Consider the following 26333-nt stretch of genomic DNA (forward strand, 5'->3'; position numbering starts at 1 on the left):
GATAAACTCTTTTTCTCAAGATCTTTAATCACATCTTTTGCTACAGAAGGTAATATTCACAGGTTCCCAGAATAAGGATGTGGACAAATGTTTTGGGGAGGTCACATTCATCCAACTATATGTCCTGATTAGAATATAATGAAACAGTTTTAATCATCAGGGAAACTTGAATATGAACTATTAATGCTATTAGCAAATTCTTACTAATTTTGTTAGATGTGAAAATTACAAAGGTTTTTTTTAAGTTATTATATGTTAGGGAGACATCAGTATTTTGGTAGAAAGACATGTTTGCTTTAAAGACCCTGCCCCTTCCATGGGAAAAAAAAAAGTAAATCAAGATTAGCCACACATTTTATTAACTGCTGAAAAGTGGTGATGATTGTGTCTTAAAATTTTCATAATAAATTTTTTTTTGTAAAGCAGTTGAAAAAAGATAAAATTGTCCACTAAAATGAGACATGAAATCCCTCAGAATGAACTTAGCCAGACCTACACAATAAAAAATATTACAAAATTAAAATCAATGCAGATACAAGTTATCAGCCTATGCTAGAAAAAAAGTCAAAATACCAATGGGTAATTTTTATCTCTGATTTTTTAAAAAATATATGCAATTTTAATTTAGAATTCAAAGAATTTCTCTTTAGAGAATAATCAAAACACTGCAAGATGGTATATCTAACAATACCAATTAAATAGATTATGTTATAACCATTTACTGAAACACTACACAGCAACTATGGAAAGGGGGTTATATAGCCACATATATAGTATGATTCCGTATTTGTTAACAACCAAAAAAAATCTACTTGCACAAGCGTGTTCAACACACATTTATTCATACAAACATGAAGGAGTATATACCAAATGTTATATACACCAGATGTTAAGAGTTACTCACTCTGGGTGGTGAGTTTGCAGAACTCTTATTCTTTACCTTTTATCAGCAGCTTATTTTTCTACTATGAACACAGACTATGATCACCACATGCCCTTAAGGAAGCACACACAAACTTGGGTGCTTGGTAGGGGCATGGGGCTGGGGGGTGCAATGGGGAGATGGGGTACTGGGTGCACATCTGAAGCATGTGATTCCAAGAACTCTACGTCGCTTCTCTGGCAGTTGCCAAACTGTATTCCACAAGAGAGTTCCACAAGTGTCACACAGAGAAGGATCAATGTCTAAGTTTTCAGACACACTAGGTTAAGATCTTAATTTGTTACATTTGCTCTGCATCCCCAGGAGAAAAAGATATGGTACACTCATTCACTGAGCCATAGAACCTTTGTTTAACAACCTACATAGACTCAATAGGACGTCTACTGAAAAGTATTTTATGAATTCCAATGTAAAAACTTGGACGAACAAGGATTGCTTACACCACATATTTCCACTGAGAGTCTGAAAACTAGCCTGTTTCCCTAGATTTAGATGGATTCATCTCAAAACTACCCCATATTTTTCGTATTTTTTGTGGTCTCAAGCTTTATAGTTTTAAATATAATTTGCATCTTGCTGTCAGTTCATTTTAGAGCAGTGTTTTTCAAACTGGATTTCTATTCACTAATGGATTGAGAAATCAATGTGATAGATACAACCCACATTAAAAAAAGTTTTGTTTTTTTTTAATTTTTAAAGAAAACTATCAGGGACTTCCCTGGTTGTCTACTGGTCAAGAATCTGACTGCTAATGTAGGGGACATGCGTTGGACCCCTGGTCCAGGAAGATCCCTCACTGTGGAGCCCACGTGACAACTACTGAAGCCCACATGCCTTAGAGCCTATGCTCTACAACAAGAGAAGCCACCACAATGAGAAGCCGTGCGCGACAGCTCGAGAGTAGTCCCCACTTGCTGCAACTTATGCACAGCAACAAAGACCCAGTGCAGCAAAAAATAAATTAACAAACTAATAATAAAAAAGAAAACTATCATGTAGTAAAGATAATATTTTTTATAAAACTTTTGTGTCCATATATAACCACATAAAATATATGCATGTGTGTATTGGTCACAATATAAAATACATTTATTGCTATGGGTTGCAATCAAAATATTTTGAAACTCACTGAATTAATGAGATGAACTTATTGATAAACAGATAAAGTCAGAACATATTTCAAACACCCAAACCCTTCTTGTATATATTAGGTAAATTTTTAAAAAATCAAAGCAATACAGCCACATAGATCCCCAACTTACAAACAAGTACCAAAAATCCGTTTGAATACTGGGTACCTAGAGCTTTTCTTCAGAGAAGGCAATGGCGCCCCACTCCAGTACTTTTGCCTAGAAAATCCCATGGACGGAGGAGCCTGGTAGGCTGCAGTCCATGGGGTCGCTAAGAGTCGGACACGACTGAGCGACTTCACTTTCACTTTTCACTTTCATGCATTGGAGAAGGAAATGGCAACCCACTCCAGTGTTCTTGCCTGGAGAATCCCAGGGACAGGGGAGCCTGGTGGGCTGCCATCTATGGGGTCACACAGAGTCAGACAAGACTGAAGCGACTTAGCAGCAGCAGCAGCAGCAGCAGCAGAGCTTGTCTTAAACTATCCTAAAGAGATTAAGTTCCCAACTAGTTCACAAAAGCCAGTTTAAACAGTAGCTTAACTATAGTACTAAGGTTATTACAAACCTAAATTTCTCCATCGTATTTATTTGTATCTGAGGTTCAGTGTAACTCCAAGGATACATTCTCCCTGCACCCACACCTTGGTCTGAGCACGAAATAACTCCTCACAGTGCAGGCAAACATCCACCATTCAACATGGCTTCCCCCACATTGTGCTTAGGATCTGAGGACAGAAAGATGAGCTCTAATATCCTCAGGTAATTGAGGTAGAATATGGGGCTTTCCAAACATCTTCCACATGTCCCCACTCTCCTTTTAGGTCAAAGGTCAAAGACATTTGTTCACCAGTGGTTGTTTTTTTCCCTTGTTTATTAATCTTTAGGAGAGACTGCCTACTAAAAAAAGAACAACCGTGGGAATTCCCTGATGATCCAGTGATTATAATTCCATGCTTCCACTGCAGGGGGCACGGATTCAACCCCTGGTTGGGAAACTAAGATCCTGCAAGCCACATGGCATGCCAAAACAAAAACAATGTTTCACTCCACCTTTCTTTCAGACCCCCAAGCTGCTGGAATAAATAAATAAATACACACACACACACACACACATATATATCCATCTCACTGATTTTAATGCTAATAATGTGGTACTGATAATTAGCTGGCTGCTTTCCTCAAACTGTTTAGATATTATTCCCAGGACTTCCCTGGAGTCCAATAGTTAAAACTCCACACCTGCAACACAGGGGATACAGATTTGATCCATGGTTGGGGAACTAAGTAAGGTACCACATAATGCACGGTGCAGCCAAAAAAGAAAAGAAAATAATAGAATTCTATTACCTACAAGTTTCCATACTGAGAGAAATATCAGTGTCTAGAGGGGCATGGCTTGTGGTATCTCCTATTAAATTCAGAAACTCAGGGTTAAGTAGAATGGCATTCTTCAACTTGACTCTGTTCTCATCAATTTCTTTATGTCCTGGGAGATTAAGAGCTATCCTCAAGAATCATATTAATGGAAATATCAGTGAATGTTGCTCTAAGAAGCCACTCCAAATACTTGTAATACAAATACATTAGCCCCCAGCATCACTCATTTGGGCTGCCATTCCTAACAGGATTTACCCCACATGGAGCAAATCTTAACCAAGGCTCTAAATTCCCAGATGAAACCTACTAGTGTCAAGTGGGAACCAAGTGTTCAGCGTATTGCTCACCCAGTACCTCCCTGGCCTTTTTTCGCTGTGCCAGCTGCCTGATCCCAATTCTCACTGACACAGTTCCAGCAGCCTCAGGAAAGGAATGGAGGCTGCAAGAAGGTTTCTCTGAACAGCCACAGCTTGAGAGAGACAGCCCAACTGGCTTCCTCTTTCATCATCCCCTAAGCACACGTCCTCTAGTTTGACCACCAGGTAGGCACAGCAGTTTCAATCCGTACCACCGGCCCCACGTCCTATACCAAGACTTTTACACATCTCAGGGTAAACGACCTGCAAGAGTCTGCCTCTGCGACAACTGGCACTCAATTTTTCCGGTTTGACCTCTTCCTTTTGTGAACTAGGTCAAATGTGGGAAGTAGGGAAAGGGTTAGAAATCATTTCAGCGTATACTTTTCAGGTTCTGCCAGACAACCTTTTATTACATCAAAAAAGCAACACTAGGCACTAGATTTTGCAAAATATGTTCTGACCAGCTCTAAATTTCCTGAAATTAAATATGCATAACCACTGTAAGGTTTTTAATGAACAAAACAGTTAAATACAAACTTTCATATGCAAAATAGATTACTGTAGAACTGGCAACCTCAGAACCAAGTACTAAATTTTCTTGCACAGAAATCAGTAGGGGTGGAATGGGGAGATGTAAATGCTAATGAGTATAAAACTTAATTTCAACTTCATATAAAGGAAAAAAAAAAAACGTTGAGAAAAAACAGCTTTAAATTGAATAGTATCCTTTGAAATCAACAGCTCAGGCCAGCCCTTACATATCTGAGGTTAATATACAACCAGATTTGGGATCAAAATGAAGATTTAGGGTTTACAGTTACTTCAAATCCAGTTTTAAGAGTAGCCAAGTCACCTCATTTCCAGAAAGGGAAGTCTCTTTAGGATGACTCCAATATTCTTCTGAAGACACTTAGATAGCCAGAGTTCCTGGGCCATAGTTCCACTTTTCCACGACACCATGTCAATGCTGTAGTGTGGACTTCCTCTGAAAGGCAACCAGAGCCCTACACCACGGCGCCTCTCCTGGCACTGTCAAGCCTCAAAAGAAAGAAGACCTCCTGCTTCAAGTCGGCAGTTACTATCTAGCCGGTAGAGGTTAATTAACTCTTCTTTCCTCCCCCCACTGACTTCCCTCAGGATCTTTAGCAGGGAACGGCAGCTTGATCAACATTCCTTTCAGAAATAAATAGTTCAAACAAGTAATTTAGAGTTAACTTTAAAAAGAACAGCAGAAAACAGCCACTGCCCATCATGTTTGCAAATGAGTGAATGAATATACGTGAACAAACACAAAGAAAAATCATAAAATAAATTCTGCACTTCCCATGTTCATAGGGAAAAAAAAAATCTCAAAAAAAAAAAAGTATTAATTAGCATATGTTCTTGTGTGGGTTGATAGTCCAGGGCTCTGAGCAGGCACAGCCTTATAAACAGGGTTCCAAGCAGCCCGCTGCACACCAAGTCAGGACCAGGGTGCAGAGAGAGGCCTTCATGCACTTCTGACAGCTCAGTACCTGTGAGAGAACAGAGGTGATGCAGGGACTTCTTAACCCACAATGCATGAGGTATATGGAAACGTCCGTCCATGAAAGAACCACCAGCAGCTGGAGAGGCGGGGCGGGGCATTCTCACAGCAACTGCTGATGAAGGATTTCCCACACCATTTTCTTCCGGAACAGAGGCATCTGGTGCTGCAGACAATCCACAAGCAACATATCCATCACATGTGAAAGTGCCAGGGCATCAACAACCATTAGGTGTAGCATGTAAATAAAGTAGGATGACTGTGTTCTTTATGTAAGCCTTGACTGTGCTACCCCATGGTACAGATTTATAAAGCCATAAAAAAAGAATGTTTATAATATGTACTATTGTATGCATCATAAGCATTTTTACATGTTAAGGAAAATCAAAGCAGGATGCAGAATTATATAAGAGTCCAATAACAGCTTTGTAACAAAAATGTGTACCAAAAAGGGAAACAGCTAAGTGGTAGCACAAAAAGTAACTTCTTTACTTATCTGTATTTTCAAACCATTCTAAAATGGACGTTTTTTGCTTTCTTATGAGAAAAACATGAACTCTATTTAAATACAGAAAAAATAAGCCTACAAGTTTCTGCTATATCAAATGTTTTCCATTGCAAATTCTGTTCAAATAGCAACTTCTCTCCTTCAAATCTTAAGTCAAATAATAAATAACTCCTTGTTACTTAGAGGACTTCCTGGTAGCTCAGATGGTAAAGTGTCTGCCTACAATGAGGGAGACCCGGGTTCAATCCCTGGGTCGGGAAGATCTCTTTAGAAGCATCAAAAAATGAAATCCTTTGCTTAATATTCTGCTTTAACTGATAATCATCACATGGGCCAACTTTCAAAGCAAAAACAAGCAAAACAAATCCAAAATCACCTATGACTCTTCTGATGAAATCAGAAGTCTATACCCTTGAGGTACTCCCAGTGTTTCATTTTAATTATCTGGATATACCATTTTCCTATAAAATAGTATGGAGAGGCCTAAAAAGTCTTAACACATGGATTTGAAAATTATTGTAATAGCTCAAAACATGTAGTAAAAATATTGCACATTTATTCGTAGTAAAACTGCTGACGTTAACCAATTTTATCAATTCAGCATGGGATCCTTAGTGCATTCTGTTCAAAAAACTGGAATGGGATTAATATTAGTCCTACTATCCAATATGTACAATGTGGTACTATCAAAATGAGGTCTGTTAAAGCAAGCTATTTTTTAAAGGAGGTTACCCTTAGTTGGAAAAAGACTGAGAATCCACTATTACTAACATAAATTCTCAACAGTTCCCAACATATTTGAATTTCCACTCAAATGCAGAGTTCTCCATAATTTATGGAGAACCAAAAATTATCAGAATAGAAGGGAAAATAAGCATTCATAGCTCTGTCTTAAACCTGCAACTTAGGTTCTCATGAGGCCTGATTTCTCCATGCTATTAAATATTCTAACATGCCTCCTTCTTTGGGTAAAACTATCAGTAATACTCAAGAACCAGTCAACACTGGAGTTCAGAGATATGAAAATTGTCCCAACGGTCACCAACGACTAGGATAAAAGAGAAAACATACAGTGACAAACCTGATGTTAGCAAGAGCAGGACTACGGCCAAGGTTTACAGCAAGAATAGCAGCACAGCTACCATGATTAAGAGTTTAATGTAAGCCAAGCAAGGGTAACATGCTCTGAGTTTACCTTGTTTAGTAATAAGTAAATGGATAAGGAGGGGGCTTCACTTACCTGAGTAAATGTGATAGGTTTATCCCTGGAGATATAATCTGCATATTTACAAGTAAACATTCCACAATCACTCCCATTCAACTGTTGAGGAATCTCCTATAATTACAAAAAAAGAAGAGAGAAAGGGGTGAAATTTCATCAAACTCCTTTGACTTTTCCAAAACATTACTGTGGATAAACAGTATTATAAAGGTAAATGTTCAATCTGCTATTATACAAACACATAGACACACACAGAAACACAATTAGTCTTTATGTGGTATAAAAACTCAACCCACAACATGGTGTATGTGACCCACATAGAAAATGTTTTTTTAGAAGGAAAGAGAAAAGCAAAGTGAGATTTCCATCTCTCACCTCTCATATAAACTGAAGTGAAAGAAGGTTTATTACCAGGAATAGGAATTCTAGTCAGAACTGTTTCAGGGGAATTTATAAATATTGAAAAGAGCTAAGGGTGGCTCAACTAGAAATATGCTTCAAATCAGATCAGATCAGATCAGTCGCTCAGTCGTGTCCGACTCTTTGCGACCCCATGAATTGCAGCACGCCAGGCCTCCCTGTCCATCACCAACTCCTGGAGTTCACTCAGACTCACGCCCATTGAGTCAGTGATGCCATCCAGCCATCTCATCCTCTGTCGTCCCCTTCTCCTCTTGCCCCCAATCCCTCCCAGCATCAGAGTCTTTTCCAATGAGTCAACTCTTCGCATGACGTGGCCAAAGTACTGGAGTTTCAGCTGTAGCATCATTCCTTCCAAAGAAAACCCAGGGCTTATTTCCTTCAGAATGGACTGGTTGGATCTCCTTGCAGTCCAAGGGACTCTCAAGAGTCTTCTCCAACACCACAGTTCAAAAGCATCAATTCTTCGGCGCTCAGCTTTCTTCACAGTCCAACTCTCACATCCATACATGACCACAGGAAAAACCATAGCCTTGACTAGATGAACCTTTGTTGGCAAAGTAATGTCTCTGCTTTTGAATATGCTATCTAAGTTGGTCATAACTTTCCTTCCAAGGAGTAAGCGTCTTTTAATTTCATGGCTGCAGTCACTATCTGCAGTGATTTTGGAGCCCCCCAAAATAACACTGTTTCCACTGTTTCCCCATCTATTTCCCATGAAGTGATGGGACCAGATGCCATGATCTTCGTTTTCTGAATGTTGAGCTTTAAGCCAACTTTTTCACTCTCCACTTTCACTTTCATCAAGAGGCTTCTGAGTTCCTCTTCACTTTCTGCCATAAGGGTGGTGTCATCTGCATATCTGAGGTTATTGAGATTTCTCCCGGCAATCTTGATTCCAGCTTGTGTTTCTTCCAGTCCAGCGTTTCTCATGATGTACTCTGCATATAAGTTAAATAAGCAGGGTGACAATATACAGCCTTGATGTACTCCTTTTCCTATTTGGAACCACTCTGTTGTTCCCTGTCCAGTTCTAACTGTTGCTTCCTGACCTGCATACAGATTTCTCAAGAGGCAGATCAGGTGGTCTGGTATTTCCATCTCTTGAAGAATTTTCCACATTTTATTGTGATCCACACAGTCAAAGGCTTTGGCATAGTCAATAAAGCAGAAATAGATGTTTTTCTGGAACTCTCTTGTTTTTTCCATGATCCAGTGGATGTTGGCAATTTGATCTCTGGTTCTTCTGCCTTTTCTAAAAACAGTCTGAACATCTGAAAGTTCACGGTTCACATACTGCTGAAGCCTGGCTTGGAGAATTTTGAGCATCACTTTACTAGCGTGTGAGATGAGTGCAATTGTGCGGTAGTTTGAGCATTCTTTGGCACTGCCTTTCTTTGGGATTAGAATGAAAACTGACCTTTTCCAGTCCTGTGGCCACTGCTGAAATATGCTTACAATACAACTAACCTATTTCAACACTGCAGAGTTTGACTTTTCTTTCCTAGCCAGAAAACTAAGACTACTACTCAGTCAGTCTATCCCATCAGGAAGCCTCCATAAGCCTCTTATCCTTCTCCATCAGAGGGAGAATGTTTACAGACAGACTGAAAACCACAATCACAGAAAACTAACCAATCTGATCACATGGACCACAGCCTTGTCCAACTCAATGAAACTATGAGTCATGCTGTGTGGGGCCACCCAAGATGGACAGGTCATAGTGGAGAGTTCTGACAAAATGTGGTCCACTGGAGAAGGGAATGGCAAACCACTTCAGTATTCTTGCCTTGAGAACCCCATGAACAGTATGAAAAGGCAGAAAGGCAGGACACTGAAAGAGGAACTCCCCAGATCGGTAGGTGCCCAATAATGCTACTGGAGATCAGTGGAAAAATAACTCCAGAAAGAATGAAGAGACAGAGTCAAAGCAAAAACAACACCCAGTTGTGGATGTGACTGGTCATGGAAGCAAGGTCTGATGCAGTAAAGAGCAATACTGCATAGGAACCTAGAATGTTAGGTCCCTAAATCAAGGCAAATTGGAAGTGATCAAACAGGAGATGGCAAGAATGAACATCAACATTTTAGGAATCAGCAAACTAAAATGGACTGGAATGGGTGAATTTAACTCAGATGACCATTATATCTACTACTGCGGGCAGGAATCCCTTAGAAGAAATGGAGTAGCCATCATGGTCAACAAAAGAGTCCGAAATGCAGTACTTGGATGCAATCTCAAAAATGACAGAATGATCTCTTTGTTTCTATAGCAAACCATTCAATATCACAGTAATCCAAGTCTATGCCCCAACCAGTAATGCTGAAGAAGCTGAAGTTAAACAGTTCTATGAAGACCTACAAGACCTTCTAGAACTAACACCCAAAAAAGATATCCTTTTTATTATACAGGACTGGAATGCAAAAGTAGAAAGTCAAGAAACACCTGGAGTAACAGGCAAATTTGGCCTTGGAGTACAGAATGAAGCAGGGCAAAGGCTAATACAGTTTTGCCAAGAGAACACACTGGATATAGCAAACACCCTCTTCCAACAACACAGGAGAAGACTCTACACATGGACATCACCAGATGGTCAACACCGAAATCAGACTGATTATATTCTTTGCAGCCAAAGATGGAAAAGCTCTATACAGTCAACAAAAACAAGACTGGGAGCTGACTGTGGCTCAGATCATGAACTCATACTGCCAAATTCAGACTTAAATTGACGAAAGTAGGGAAAACCACAAGACCATTCAGGTATGACCTAAATCAAACCCCTAACGTTTATACAGTGGAAGTGAGAAATAGATTTCAGGGACTAGATCTGATACACAGAGTGCCTGATGAACTATGGATGGAGGTTCATGACACTGTACAGGAGACAGGGAGCAAGACCATCCCCATGGAAAAGAAATGCAAAAAAGCAAAATGGCTGTCTGAGGAGGTCTTACAAATAGCTGTGAAAAAAAGAGAAGCAAAAAGCAAAGGAGAAAAGGAAAGATACACCCATTTGAATGCAGAGTTCCAAAGAATAGCAAGGAGAGATTAAGAAAGACTTCCTCAGTGATCGGTGCAAAGAAATAGAGGAAAACAACAGAATGAGAAAGACTAGAGATCTCTTCAAGAAAATTAGAGATACCAAGGGACATTTTATGCAAAGATGGGCTCAATAAAGGACAGAAATGGTATGGACCTAACAGAAGCAGAAGATATTAAGAAGAGTAGCAGGAATACACAGAAGAACTATATAAAAAAGGATCTTAATGACACAAATAATCACAATGGTGTGATTACTCACTTAGAGCCAGACATCCTGGAATGTAAAGTCAAGTGGGCCTTAGGAAGCATCACTACAAACAAAGCTAGTGGAGGTGATGGAATTCCAGTTGAGCTCTTTCAAACCCTAAAAGATGATGCTGTGAAAGTGCTGCACTCAGTATACCAGCAAATTTGGAAAACTCAGCAGTGGTCACAGGACTGGAAAACATAGTTTTCATTCCAATCCCTAAGAAAGGCAATGCCAAAGAATGCTCAAACTACCACACAATTGCACTCATCTCACACACTAGTTAAGTAATGCTCAAAATTCTCCAAGCCAGGCTCCAACAGTATGTGAACTATGAACTCCCAGATGTTCAAGCTGGATTTAGAAAAGGCAGAGGAACCAGAGACCAAATTGCCAACATCCGCTGGATCATGGAAAAAGCAAGAAATTTCCAGAAAAGCATCTATTTCTGCTTTCCTGACTATGCCAAAGCCTTTGACTGTGTGGATTACAATAAACTGTGGAAAATTCTGAAGGAGATGGGAATACCAGACCAACTGACCTGCCTCTTGAGAAATGTGTATGCAGGTCAGGAAGCAACAGTTAGAACTGGACATGGAACAACAGACTGGTTCCAAATAGGAAAAGGAGTATGTCAAGGCTGTATATCATCACCGTGCTTACTTAACTTCTATGCAGAGTACATCATGAGAAACGCTGGGCTGGAAGAAGCACAAGCTGGAATCAAGATTGCCAGGAGAAATATCAATAACCTCAGATATGCAGATGACACCACCCTTACGGCAGAAAGTGAAGAAGAACTAAAGAGCCTCTTGATCAAAGTGAAAGAGGAGAGTGAAAAAGTTGGCTTAAATCTCAACATTCAGAAAATGAAGATCATGGCATCTGGTCCCATCACTTCATGGCAAATAGATGGGGAAACAGCGGAAACAGTGGCAGACTTTATTTTTGGGGGCTCCAAAATCACTGCAGATGGTGACTGCAGCTATGAAGTTAAAAGATGCTTACTCCTTGGACGGAAAGTTATGACCAACCTAGACAACATATTAAAAAGCAGAGACGTTACTTTGTCAACAAAGGTCTGTCTAGTCAAGGCTATGGTTTTTCCAGTAGTCATGTATGATGTGAGAGTTGGACTATAAAGAAAGCTGAGCGCCAAAGAATTGATGCTTTTGAACTGTGGTGTTGGAGAAGACTCTTGAGAGTCCCTTGGACTGCAAGGAGATCCAACCAGTCCATTCTAAAGGAAATGAGTCCTTAATATTCATTGGAAGGACTGATGTTGAAGCTGAAACTCCAATACTTTGGCCACCTGATGCGAAGAGCTGCCTCACTAGAAAAGAGCCTGATGCTGGGAAAGATTAAAGGTAGGAGACGGGGGCGACAGAGGATGAGTTGGTTGGATGGCATCACCGACTCAATGGACATGAGCTTGAGTAAACCCTGGGAGTTGGTGATGGACAAGGAGGCCTGGCGTGCTGCAGTCCATGGGGTTGCAAAGAGTCGAACATGACTGAGTGACCGAACTGAACTGAACTGCTTTGGACCCCCATAGCTGCAAGCAGGAGAAAGAAAAAGCCTCTTGAAAGGCTTTAACCAATCAGGAAATCTTGTCTTAAGAGCACAGTTCTGTCCTGAAAAAAACAAAAGAGCTTACTGCTTGCAAGCACAACTCAAGGGCATCATAAACCAAAGGTGCTGGATTCCAAGCCAGGTGAAGCAAACTCACACATTCCCAAATTCGTGTTGCCCTAATGCTGGCCAGCCCCTTACACACTTTGTCAATTATAAGGAGCACAAGAGTATAAGCATAAGAAGAATAAGAGTATAAGTGAGTCTAATTCCACTGCTGGAAAACATACCAGATGACAACTCAATTTAGATTTAAAGAAACACAAATTATTATTGTAAAAAGGAAAAGACTGAAACTGCATACATATGGTAGGTACCTCAAACTTTTCTCCTGAGCCCAGCATCTCTCACAGAATGCAGAGAACTACAGATTCTACTATCCAAATGCAGAGAACTATAGATTCCACTACAGAGAATTTGTTTTATTACATTTTCCATTCCAGAACACAATTATTCATCCTAACAAACTCTTTTCTGTGCTCTCCTCAGGAAATTTCAGTACTTACTCTTCTAATTATTCAACTTAGAAATGAAACTGCTTTTGGATAAAAAGAACTGAGCCATTTCACATAGATTAGGGCTAAAATTGAACTCATGTAGCTTCCTTTAAAAAGGAGCCATTAGGACTGAACAACGTATGCAGTTTTAAACCTGGAATGAGATTCAAATCTGACAAGATTCAAAGCACATTCACAAAAAACACGCCTGATTGTTGAGGACTCACAGAATGGAACCCTTAAGATATAAATATACAAATTTCTCAGATAAGTTTTGAACAAGAACTTGAAGATCCCATTAATGCCAACCAAGAAAAGTATCTGACTTGAATCTTTTTTTTTTTTTATCTTCTTCAATTTTTGAGTCATGCTAGCAGATATTTAACCTTTATAATTTAAGAAACAAGATCAAGGCTTAAAAGCAAACATCTTGGTTAAGTGAATTTCTAAAGATTTAGATCATTTTTAGGACATACACCTCAGGAGAATGAATGCATAAGGATGAATAAGGGGAGGAAGAAAGCCAAGTCAAAATAATATGTTACTGACAGGAAATGCAACAAAGTATTTGAAATACAAAGATCATCATTCACCTGTGGCTTCATGCTGTAGTGGGTCCACTCTAAAAGATTCAGGTCAATATTTCTTTTGGTCTTACTTTCATCCTGTAAATACTGACTGAAAAAACAGCAAAGACATATATTGATGAATCCCTGTGGACACTTAGTATTCTAATTATAAAGACACTGTGATGTTTAACAGAGTGCCATTCTCAAATCCACCTGTTAGATTTTTAAAATATGATTGTTTTTGGCTTTTTACATTTTACTTTGTTTCTGATTATAAAAATTATACAAGGTTATATTTTAAAAGTTAAAACAAAGTGTGTAAAATGTAAAAGACCTCATAATAACCACTCTGGAAATATTTTTTATTAATGATTTGCTGTTTGTCTTCTAGTTCTCTCCTCCACTCCGTTTTAAAGCACACATTTTATTCTAATGAAAGAAAAAAGTACTTCATTTATTTTTACTCACTAATAATAGATACATTCAAACAACTAGCCTGGAGGCTTTAAAAGAAAAAAAAAAAGGGCACTGCCATAGGGAAAAAAAAAAAGGAAGGCTAAACTAAAGGAGACTAAAGAGACATTAAGTATGGGCATGAATCCTGACTGACTTCCTGGATTATGGGGCAAAAGCTGTAGTATCTGATGGTGTCACAGCATGAATCTATGTTACACATCATGTGTGTGCATGTGTGTGTGCATGTGTGCTCAGTCATGTCCAACCCTCTGTGACCCCAAGGACCAAAGCCCCCCAGCTCAGTCATGCCCAACTTTCTGTGGCCCCGTAGACAGGAAAAATCCCTGTCCATGGGATTTTTCCAGGCAAGAATACTGGAGTGGGTTGCTAATTTCCTTCTCCAGGGGATCTTCCCAACCCAGGAATCAAATCCGCATGTTCCGCATCTCTTGCACTGGCGGGCAGCTTCTTTACCACTGCGCCACCTGGGAGTTCATATTACACGTTAGTGATTGTCAATTTTCTGAAGTGTGATAATGGCATGCGGTTATGTAAGAGAATTTCCTCATTCCTAGGTGACTATACACTTAAGTACTGAGAGTAATTAATTTTATCCAAATCGCCAAAGGGATATCAAATTTAACCTAGGCATCTCTGTTCTCATGCTAACCTGCATCTAAGAGGTAAGTGCTAACAGGGCATGTGCTCTACATGGGAGCACCAATATCACTCCCAAAGAGGTGGAAACTGGTTCTGAGAAGGTAGCAATCTAAAGCTTAACCCAAAAACCAAAAAAGGCTATTCATTATTTTCTCTTGTCATGGAAAAATTTAAAAAAAATTTGGAGTGGGGAGGTGTTAATGAAAAAAATAGAGAAGTTGGACTAAAGGCATCAGGAAAGGGAGAGGGCTTCAGATGCCCAAAGAAGCTAAACTCTTTATATATTAAAAAAAAGACAGAGGGGAAACAAAAGTATGAATGTTATAAAAGAAAGGTCTTTTTTGTATCCTGTTATAAGCAACATATAAAATTCTGCATATGAATCCAATGAAAACTTTTTAAGTATGTGATAATATGTGTGTACATGTATGTGCACATGTATGTATGTATACACATTTTACATACATCTTAAGCAGAAAAGACTAGAAGGAAATAACTGCTTTATAGACAATTTGGTGTATCTTATGATTATAAAAATTTTTTAAACTTCCCTACATTTTTTATTCTTATGGGTATTTTATTCAACACCCATATATAACAAGGATCTTTATACTAAATAATATAACCAAGAACTGATTACTGTTAACAACTTTTCTTCATATCATTCATTTAACAAGTTCCTTACTCAAGTATCCTTATTAAAATTAAAACCTGGAACCTGCATTTGCTTCCAGTGACCATAAGGGGTTCAAAATAGACTCATTTCACTGCTTTGCCTCCTCCCTGTGAAATTCTTATCTTATTCTTTACACAGCTAATAGGTGGCTATGCTTTAAAGGCAGGTTTCTAGCAATTATTATTGAAATAGCTGCCTACAAACCATATGTTTAACTTAAAAATTACCTCCAGATTCTAAGAGATGAACCCAACTTTCATGGAAAGCACAGGGACATGAATGAATGGGCTTAAGAAATTGACAGAACTAATTCTCCCCAGCTGACAGCTCTTTACAACATTCAGAATAGTGTATGAACCCCAGAGAAATCTAATTCAAATCACAGGATTCTAACAGGATACATTTTACATATGACAAATTTGTTTTCAATGATGCAATTATATAAGATTTCTCAGTAAAGATCTGATTTGGGGGTTATTTTTAGACAAAAAGACAGATACAAGTCAAGTCCTGAACAACGGAGAAGACAGCCCTCACTACATATTAGACTACAGTACACCAGAGCTTCCAAGGATTAAACAGAAGAAAGACCACATAACGAAGGGTATACTGAGGCAACAGTGAAGCTTTCAGCCTTTACTTACAGGAGAATCTCACAGATCCTGTGGCCTTTTTGTCCCATAGAATCCAGATATTTAAGACACCTTTTTCTTAGGTCTATAGCCTATAATGGAAAAATGCAACATCCAGAAACAACCATAACAAGGAGAATTTTATTTCTAAAAAGAAAAGCATCTTTTAAACATCAATATATGTACCAACATGAGTGGATTTCTAAGACACATTGTTCATAAAACATCACAGATGACATGAGCTCCAGGCATATAAAATTATATTTTTCTATTCCTACAGAAAGGCCTAGAAACTTATTCCTCAAAACATTAGTGGTCCTCTCAGAGTGATGAGCTGCATTCTGGGGTTTTTAGGGTTTTTTGCCTTTTTCTTTATACTTGTACAATAAACCTGTTATCATCTTCTAAACAAAAGTAACAAAATAACCCATGTGTACTCACACTCTTTTCTACTAAAACTGAAAGCTCCTCCACTACACAGACTCTTCTAGCTTTCAAAACTGTTCAATTAAAGAACTAAGATACGACTCTACAGAGTATGCCTTTAACATATACTACTGGACTCTCAGTGGACAGAAAAGAGTCACCTTCATTACGGGCACACTTCATTTTATTGTATTCGGCAGATACTGTAGTTCTCACAAATTGAAGGCTGGTGGCAATCCTGCATTGAGCGAGTCTATCAGTGTCATTTTTCTAACACTGAAGTGTTAACAGAAAGTGTTTATTTGCTCACTTCACGTCTGTGTGTCATATCGTGGTAATTCTTCAAAATATTTCAAACTTTTCATCACTGCTATACTTGTTACAGTGATCTGTGAACAGTGGTCTTTGATGCTACTATTGTGAAAGGATTACAACTCACTGAAGGCTCAGGTGATGGTTAGCATAAAAAGTATTAATTGATAAAGTATTTTTTAATTAAGCTATATGCATTGGTTTTTAGATATGATCCTACTGCAGACTTAACAGACTACAGTGTAAACTTAACTTTTATAAGCACTGGGAAACCAAGAAATTGATGTGACTCACTTTACTGAGATATTTACTTTACAGTGGTGGCCCGTAACCAAGACTGGAATATTACTGAGGTATTCCTGCTTTTAACAAAACAGTCATTATCCAAACTCCAACAGTTAAGCCTCTCAACTTACCACCAGGCTCCAATGTACCTTCCGATGAATAGGCACCAGAATTAGTTCCTGTTCAAAGAGACTGACCCCTTTGGTCCATCTTTTCACTGCTTGGTAACCCCCAGACTTTAATTTCGGATAGAAGAAAGTACTGAATGCATAAAGTGCTGGATACCCTTGCCTTTTATTTCTTTCCACCAGGAGATTCATGTAAAAATTAATGACCTATAATACGAAGAGAGTAAACATTGGAATATGGCAAGTATATTATCAAAACTCGATTTCTACCTGAGTAGGATGAATTAGAAATAAGACACTAAGGGAAGGGACAGAAGATAAAAGGGCTATCTATGACAGAAGATGGAAAGCAAAAAATGATCAGTGTAAAATGGGATGGATTAAGAAGGAATGAGACTGTACTTCTGAGGCATATGAGTAAGAGAGCCAAGAGAAAGAACTCAAGGAGAAATTCTGCAACAACTAAAAGGTGTATGTAACTACACCACACATAAAACATGCAGAAATATTAACTGAAAGTGAATTTTACATAAATTATACCTCAATTTTTAAAAACTCATTGGAAAGAAATACACCAAAACAATAGTTATTTTGTTTGCTTTTGAGTTGTGCCATTTTTTGTTTTCATAGAAATATGTACTTTTAATCATTTTTAATTGAAATATAGTTGATTTACAATATTTCAGATGTATAGCAAAGTGATTCAATTCTACATATATTCTTTTTCAGATTCTTTTCCATTATAGATTATTACAAGAGAGCTGTGCCACTTTTGAATGATAATATTGTTCCTTCACTTTTCCTATATTTTCTAAATTTTTTATAATAAACATATTGCATTTATAATATGAAACAGAAATGTTCTACTTCTACAAGAATGTGTTTATATGCCATGAGTCATGGCAAGAGGAAAGGAAGGCAAAGGGAGAAAATGCAGGGGGCTGCACAGCTGGGTAAAGGATCAACCAGAAAACTGGTAAGAACTAACACCTAGCTTTAGGTGAAGATGTAACAATACAAGACAATTAGGCAAATTTTTATAATTATCACTCAAATGAAATAAAGAAATACATACGGCTCGTGTAAGAATTCATCTAAAATAAATGATCACTTGTCTGCTTCCTTCCATTTATCAGTTGCACCCAAGGTTCATAAAAATGTCACTAATAAATGAAGATGTAGATGAAACAAAGCAGAGGCAGAGGAGGGAAACGTTGCTAATTAAAGGCAGCAAACAATCAGAATTAACTATCTTTTCAAGGTTTAAGATGTGTTTGTTTTAGGTAAACTAAAGCTGCCTTACCAATCCCTTCTGTGTAGAAACCACGATGTTGCAGGTAGAAAAGAGTTAAGCATAATGATAGTCCAAGGGGTTAAAAAAAAAAAGACAACTTACTTCATCATTGAGCCAGTGATAGTTCCTCAAGGTCTGGATATCTCCTCGAGTGATTCGTAATTTGAAAGCACTACTTAGGATCTCATCCTGTGGGCCATGCCCTAGAGCATTACTGATTTCCTTTTCCATGTCCTGAATTATAAAGTCCAGAGGTTGTTACTTTAATAAAGAACCATTATCAGATTCTGAAAGTCTGAGATTGAAAAAAGCTTTTCATCTCTGTAATACTTGACCCTTAAGAAAAACTATCAAAGACCTACTAAATTAAAGGATAAAAAGATTTTAATTCAGGACCACAAAGCAGACTTACTAATGGTTATAAGAAATGCTAGCCCAATTATTAGCTGCTAGAAAAAGTTATTGGGTAAAAGTGTTTGAAGTATAGTCTCAGTTATCCTACTACCATTTATTGAGCACCATGAGCCAAGCACGTACCAGATGCTTGAAGTGCATCACTGATCCCTATCTGTGGGGAAAGTACTATCACCATTATTGGTGACACCAATAATGGTAATGTCACCATTTGGTAATGTCACCGTTACCATTATAGAAGAGGTAAACCTCAGAGAATTTTGGTTACATGCAGAGTCATATGATGATTAAAAAACAGAGCCAAGATTTGAACCAGGAAGTGTCTAACTCCTGAACTTTGTTCTCATTTCACAACACTATAAAAGCATTTTCATACTTTCCCTAACTATCTCCTGAACCTTGATTTTAAAAAATCAAAGTAATAAAATTAGGGCATCAAAGAGATCATTCTATCCATTTCTGACGTGAAGAGAATAAGCAGAAACTAGAAAACTAGGCAGCAGTCTGGCAACTGAGTCCTTATTGAATAGATGGCATCATTTTTCTAAAGAACTACACAGATAAACATAAATTTATGCTATAAGCCTGAATCTACAAACCAACTAGAAACTTTCATCCAAATATTTTCACTTCTGCTTCCTCTACCACTATACACAATTTTGTAACTTTATGGATCTTTCTCTCCACCTGCATGCCCAATACATAAAAAGTGCTCAACAGATAATCACCTAATAGGACATATGCTAAGACAACAATGGAGGAGCCAAAATATGGGCTCACTTTTAAAATGAGAATTTTTAACTACTTTCATTTCCTTGTTTTCTACAAGTTTTTACTTATTTGTTGTACAATGATCAATGAAAGGGGCATTTTAGAGAACCATAATCACTTAACAAACATTGCAATGAAGGGGAGTTCCCTGGCAGTCCAGTGGTTTGAACTCAGCACTTTCACTACCAGAGTCTCAGTTCCAACCCTGGTTGGGGAACTGGTATCCCATAGGCTGTGCAGCACGGCCAAAAATAAGTAAATAAAATAAAATGTTAAAAAGACAAAAACAAAAAAACTGCAACAAATCTCTTTGTAATGTCAAACTCATACTACATAACTCAAAATACTTTAAGCTTAGAAAAAGAATCTACAAAGAATCCATTATATTCCAAGATATGTGATAATTCTGTCCACTCACATTTGCTGAAATTAATCTAATCCCTTAGGCCACTTTTACAGATCAAGATGCTAAAGCTGAAACTCCAGTACTTTGGCCACTTCATGCGAAGAGTTGACTCATTGGAAAAGACTCTGATGCTGGGAGGGATTGGGGGCAGGAGGAGAAGGGGACGACAGAGGATGAGATGGCTGGGTGGCATCAGTGACTCGATGGACATGAGTCTGAGTGAACTCCGGGAGTTGGTGATGGACAGAGAGGTCTGGCGTGCTGCGATTCACGGGGTCCCAAAGAGTCGGACACGACTGAGCGACTGAACTAAACTGAATGATCAGTGTATCGACCTGCCCTTGGGCCTGATTTCCTTCACACATACATTCCCTAGCCTGGAGAAACTCCTCAAAACAAAACATGCACTCAAGCCTTGAATAACTAAGGTTATTTAAAAACATGCCTCTTATTTGATTAACATAAGAAACAATACCTCTGTAAGTTCAAGAAGATCATCTGTCCTTTTATCCCTTTCTTTGTTTGAGCAATTTTTTTCTTTTGTCTCAAGTATTGACATTTTCCTCCTGAGTAAGCCATTGCTTCCACTACCCAGGCGGAGTCGGGCTGACACTTCTTCAGACAGGTCGGGTTCCAGCTGAAGTCCCCTCCTCTGGTTAAAAAAAATTCCCATATTCTACTGACATGTTTGATATTTGTATATATACACATACATAAAACATGAAATATAAAACAGCACCATTATTTTGAAAGAAAAGAGAATTAGTAAATCCCCAAATGAGTAAAGTACAAAAAGCGTTATCTGCCTGTCCCTACAAGAGGGAATAAAAACTTCAAGACCTAAGGTTCACAAACAAGACACCTCAATTATAAACCATGAAACAGAACATTCATCGTTTTCCCAGGAGGTAGAAAGAAAATTTGGAGAAGGCAATGGCAACCACTCCAGTACTCTTGCCTGGAAAATCGCATGGATGGAGGAGCCTGGTAGGCTGCAGTCCATGGGGTCGCTAAGAGTCGGACACAACTGAGAGACTTCACTTTCACTTTTCACTTTCATGCACTGGAGAAGGAAATGGCAACCCACTCCCGTGTTCTTGCCTAGAGAATTCCAGGGACAGAGGAGCCTGGTGGGCTGCTGTCTATGGGGTCGCAGAGTCAGATACGACTGAAGCACCTTAGCCACAGCAGCAGCAAGAAAATTATTTTTTCACTTATCTCAATTAAAAATAATATAGTCAAAAGATATATTGAAAAACTTTAAAAAAGCAAAATATATGACCCTTAATCCTATCACTCAAAATAAACCACGGGTGGACTTCCGTGGTGATCCAGTGGTTTTAAGAATCCGTCTGCCAATGCGTGGGACATGGGTTCGAATTCTGGTTCAGGAAGATCCCACATACCTCAGGGCAGCTAAGCCCCTGTGCCACAACTACTGAGCCCATGCTCCAGAGCCTGTGAGCCACAACTACTGAAGCCCAAGCACCCTAGAGCCTTGCTCGGCAACAGAGAAGCCACCACAATAAGAAGCCTGCACACCAGAGCACCAGAACTAGAGTAGGCCCCGCTCATTACATCTAGAGAAAGCCCACACACAGCAATGAAGACATAGCACAGCTAAAAATAAATAATAAAAATTGTATATTAAAATAAATAAATAAATAAAAATAAACCACTGCTATTTTTATACTAGGTAAACTTGTTCTTAGTATAAAAACAGCGGACTGGTTCAAAACTGGGAAAGGAGTACGTTAAGGCTGTATATTGTCACCCTGCTTATTTAACTTATATGCAGAGTACGTGTGAAATGCTGGGCTCGATGAAGCATAAGCTGGAATCAAGTTTTTGCAGGGAGAAATATCAATAACCTCAGTTATGCAGATGACACCACCCTTATGGCAGAAAGTGAGGAGGAACTGAAGAGCCTCTTGAAGATGAAAGAGCAGAGTGAAAAAGCTGGCTTAAAACTCAACATTTGTAAGAAGATTTGTAATAGTTTCAAGTAAATATGAAATCTTGAATCTGAAAAGTCCTAAACAAATATTTTCCCTAAAGATGTATGGGCTTCCCTCCCAGGTGGCGCTAGTGATAAAGAACTTGCCTGCCATGCAGGAGACATAAGAGACGCAGATTCAATCCCTGGGTCCAGAAGATCCCCTGGAGGAGGGCATGACAACCCACTCCAGTATTCCTGCCTGGAGAATCCCATGAACAGGGGAGCCTGGTGGGCTACAGTCCATGGGGTCACAAAGAGGCGGACATGACTGAAGCAACTTAGTGCACACAGCACAAAGATGTACGGTTTTAAAAAAAAATCTCCAAAAGAAGCCAGGCAACACAGATAAGGGCTGAGATGGAGCCAAGCTGGTCTCTCTCACAAAGGTGGCTACTGCACAGAGATAAAAATCTGGCAACTTAGAAGGAAGCCAAAGGTGTGTATCTTCAATGCTTGCTGCTTTTTCAAGCAAAATAATGGAATTAGAAATTAAAGTAACAAATATCATCTTTCTTATTTTTCATGGGCACCAAAATTTTAATGTAAGTCACGTGAAAGAAGCAAAGGCATAAAATTTAACTGAGGTTTCTACTTACACATTCATTTTCTAGTCTGATTCCAACTGTCTTTTCTGTATCAGAAATTTTCCCCTTTGAACACCTGAGGAAAAAAACTGAGAAATTACAGACTGGATGATTTTAATCTGGTACATGTTAAACTAGTTTTAGAAATAAGATTTAATAATTAGTAACAAATATTGCCTTGAGTTTATATAGTCCTCTAAACCAAAAGTTAGCAAAATTTTTCTAAAAAGGATCAGCTCATAAGTATCTTAGGCTTTGCAGGTCTTTTGGTTTCTGTCATATCATCTCAACTTTGTTGTTTTCAAGCAGCCCTATGCAGCATGTAAATGAATGAGCATGACTGTGTCCAATAAAAATGTACTTACAAACAGGTAGACCAGATTTGGTCCATGGGTCACAGTTTACCATACTCTGCTATAAATGGACCAGCAACTAAAATCCTAAGGCACAGAGAACTGCCTTCACTGTTCATATACTTGAGATGCTGATCACTAGAACTACCCACCACACTCATAGTCTTATCTCAGCAGCACTCACTGATGCCTCCCAACCCCTAACGTCTAGGAGAGAAGGGCACCCTCCCAAGCTAGGGTGGGCATCTTACACAAGAGCTACCTATATACCCACATATGCTGACTGATTGCCAGAGCTGAGGAGAGTTCACAGTTTCACAGATGTGGTTACTCTTAAATACAGTTTATAAAGTAAGAAAATAATGTCAGGGACTTTCCTTGCAGTCCAGTGGTTAAGACTCCACGCTTCCACTGAAGGGGTCACGGGTTCAATACCTGGGTGGGGAAGTAAGATCCCACAAGCCGAGCAGTGCGGCCAAAAAAAGAAAGAAAGAAAATATGTCAAAAGAGAAGTTAGAATAAACCGAACGGTGTACCTCTTTTCACTTCTCACTGAACACAGAGGTCCCCTTGTTTCAACAACTCTATCTGTGAGAATGGTAAAAAAAAAAAAAAAAGTGTTTCCTTTGTTAATCAATCATATAGCTAGCATTTCACCTTAGTCTCCAAAGTATGAAAATACTCATTTACACTGAAATGCTAAAATGGATTCCAAAGAGATTAGTGTTTATACAAATTAAGTTGCTAAAAAATGCTGCATAAATCTCTTTCTCCTTTACATATAATCTTTAGTGTAAACCGGCTAACATCTGCTTATTTAGTAAGCTATCACTTAGTGTTATTTAGTGAATAGCAAGTGGAAAAAAACAAGGATATTAATATAGGAATACAACAAAACTAATTTTAGGCTCACAAAATATATGCTACAATATAGGAGCTAGGAAAAATAATCAAGAGGTTATTTTATAGATCAGCTTTAACTTGAAATAGTTTTCTTACTAAATTACTAGTACTGGGTAAGTCAGCCTGGGGTCTGACAATGTTTTAAAGTTTGGTACACCATCTTTCAATAGTATTACATTTTTCAATTTTATATGCTTTTGAACTAAGTTCAACATATTAAGGGTATTAAGATAGGGCTAAATCTGGGAACTCACATTGCTTTGGAACAAACTGAGTTGTTTTGACTCCATGACTTTGCTCTTCCCCCCAGCCTTTGGTCTTTAATGTGTCCATCTGACTTCTTTGAGAACTTAGAAACACAAAAAGTGAAGATCAGACATAAAAGGAAAATCTATCGTAAGTATTCACTGTCTCTACCTGGCAAACTTCTCTAGACAAGAGTTACTGATTACCCTGAAATGTCAACTCACAAGAGAGAGATCACAATATAGTATCATCTGAGACCAGGATAAAAGGAGTCTGATCCTGATTCTAATATTCCAGCCAAGATACCTAACCTCCAGTTTCTCTACCATAAAACTGGATGTTTTCAATTCCCAAAGCCACCTTGACTGAAAAATCTCAGAATGATAATACCCAAGTTAAAAAATGAAAGATTTTAAATGATATACTGAAATGCATCCCAAAACAACACATTAAAAGCGGAATGACAAAACCAATAGTTCATCCTGCTGCTTCCAACAGTGGGTAGTCAAAATGGAAAAAAACAGGAACATTTTGACTGACTAAACTGAGCATTGTTTTGAAGTTCACAACTAAAGTTAAAATTTCCAAATAATCCCTTGTTATTTCTGCAATCAACAAGCTAGATAGTCTTGTGACTTTTTCAACTTATTGTTACATAATCTCTGGGATCCCCCTCTGTGTATTCTCACACCACTTACTAGAATTATCAAGTAGACCTCAATCCTGAGCTCACATAATCTTTGTCCCCTTTCTACAGAGAAATAAAAGGCCAGACATCAATTCCTTGTACCATTCTCAACTATTTGGTAGACTCAGCACATTTAAGTAACATGTAGTCTTACAAGGAACATTTCTTATGACTTGGGGTGACTTTAATCTTATCTGTAGAGTAGAGAGTTTCCAACTGTGCTAAGATCCATCCACTAAGATGCCTTAGGGACAATGTGTCTTTAGAGGCAGTGGTGGGAGGAATAAGGGGAGGTAAGGGAGGAAAAGGCAGGGGAGAAGAGGAGGAGAAAGGAAGACAGAGATTGTGAGAAATGTGTGTGTTAGGGAGGCTGAAAAAACACTCTGCTCCCTGGGAATCCAACTTCAACCAATGATTTCACTTTTCTATATCAGAGTTTCATGTAACAGTTCACTTGAACAAAGGACTCTAAAGCGAACAGAAAATTATATTTTGTAAAACCACTGTTCTATATAATCCATCACTAGATACAATGTTCACATTATAGGGCTCCTGCTGTCAGTATTAATCTCTTTTTTCAACAAGCCTTTCCCAACAATCCCCTCTACAAAAATAAGAAAAAAAGTTGTCTGGCAAAGCATTTATCTTGTTAGCTCATCTTTACCTTTGATGAGTTGAAGTTATAGGAGAAACACAATTTCCATGACCACCTTCTTTAAGTCGCTCCAATAACCTCTGGTATTTCTCTCTTTCTTCTTTTTGAACACCCTAAGTAAAACAAAGCATTTAGGTAACTACTAGCACATCAAACCTATAATTAAATCATAAACAAAGACTAAGAGGTCAAACGCAGCTTATGAATGTTTCATTCACCAGCACATTCCTTTTTTTATCTCAGTGTTCTTTTAACTCCTTTGATTTTACTTACCAATTTTATAACTTGAAAAGAGAAAGCCCCCCAAAATCTGGCCCCTTTTGAAACACTGTATTAACAAATGGGAACTGTTGGTGAGCTATTCACTTCAGCCCATTTCACTCATTTATATTATTTGCTGGACCCTGATAGCATGTGAGTTTTTGACAGTGGAACTAGGTTAACCATAAAAAAAAACTCAGCACAAATAATCCACTTGCACATTCAGAACATTCAACTTCCAAAATGGAACTGGTCTTACCAAAGACACCACTGACCCTCTATGGCCAGATCTAACAGACACTCTTTCAGCCCTTCTGTCACTTGACCTCTCCAGCTCTTCACCTTGCCACCCTCACCTTGCCTTCCTGGACAATAAATTCTCCTGATCTCTTGAAGACTATCTTTTCAGTCTCCAGTAAAGATTATTTCTTCTTCCTGCCTTTAACTGTTGATGGTTCTGCAGATTATCTCTTCTCACACTACATTCTCTGAGTAATCTCTTCAACTCCCTTGATTTATCCAACACCAATATGCAGAAGATTCATAAATGTGTCCCTAGCCCTGCCGCCTTCTCAAAACTCCCATCACGCATATCCAGGAGTCTAAGGGATATGTCTGCTTGCATGTTTCACAAGCACTTTAAACTTCCAAAACTGAAGTGATCATCTTCCCCTAAATACCTAGGGTATCTTGGCATAAACTTATCCAA

General features: G+C 38.5%; 1 protein-coding gene across 4 annotated transcripts in view; it reads right to left on the minus strand.

The window, feature by feature from the left end:
* Window positions 1-821: 821 nt before the first annotated feature.
* The window catches only part of SENP2 (SUMO specific peptidase 2), a 38440-nt gene continuing 12928 nt past the window's right edge, over window positions 822-26333 (minus strand). Inside the window, exons 7-17 of one of the 4 annotated variants that reach the window (XM_070372041.1) lie at window positions 25373-25476; window positions 24029-24123; window positions 23248-23306; window positions 22531-22593; window positions 20411-20587; window positions 18447-18578; window positions 17054-17257; window positions 15912-15991; window positions 13500-13584; window positions 7086-7181; window positions 822-5326 (exon numbers count right to left, since the gene is read on the minus strand). In XM_070372041.1, coding sequence (XP_070228142.1) covers window positions 5237-5326; window positions 7086-7181; window positions 13500-13584; window positions 15912-15991; window positions 17054-17257; window positions 18447-18578; window positions 20411-20587; window positions 22531-22593; window positions 23248-23306; window positions 24029-24123; window positions 25373-25476 — 1185 coding nt within the window. In that variant the 3' untranslated portion in view covers window positions 822-5236. Of the gene's footprint in view, window positions 5504-7085; window positions 7182-13499; window positions 13585-15911; window positions 15992-17053; window positions 17258-18446; window positions 18579-20410; window positions 20588-22530; window positions 22595-23247; window positions 23307-23407; window positions 23460-24028; window positions 24124-25372; window positions 25477-26333 lie in introns of all 4 variants that reach the window. The other 3 variants (XM_070372048.1, XM_070372053.1, XM_005903380.3) reach the window with 3 other exon arrangements.

Source organism: Bos mutus, chromosome 1 (assembly GCF_027580195.1).
Source record: "Bos mutus isolate GX-2022 chromosome 1, NWIPB_WYAK_1.1, whole genome shotgun sequence".
NCBI classification, from domain to species: Eukaryota; Metazoa; Chordata; class Mammalia; order Artiodactyla; family Bovidae; genus Bos; species Bos mutus.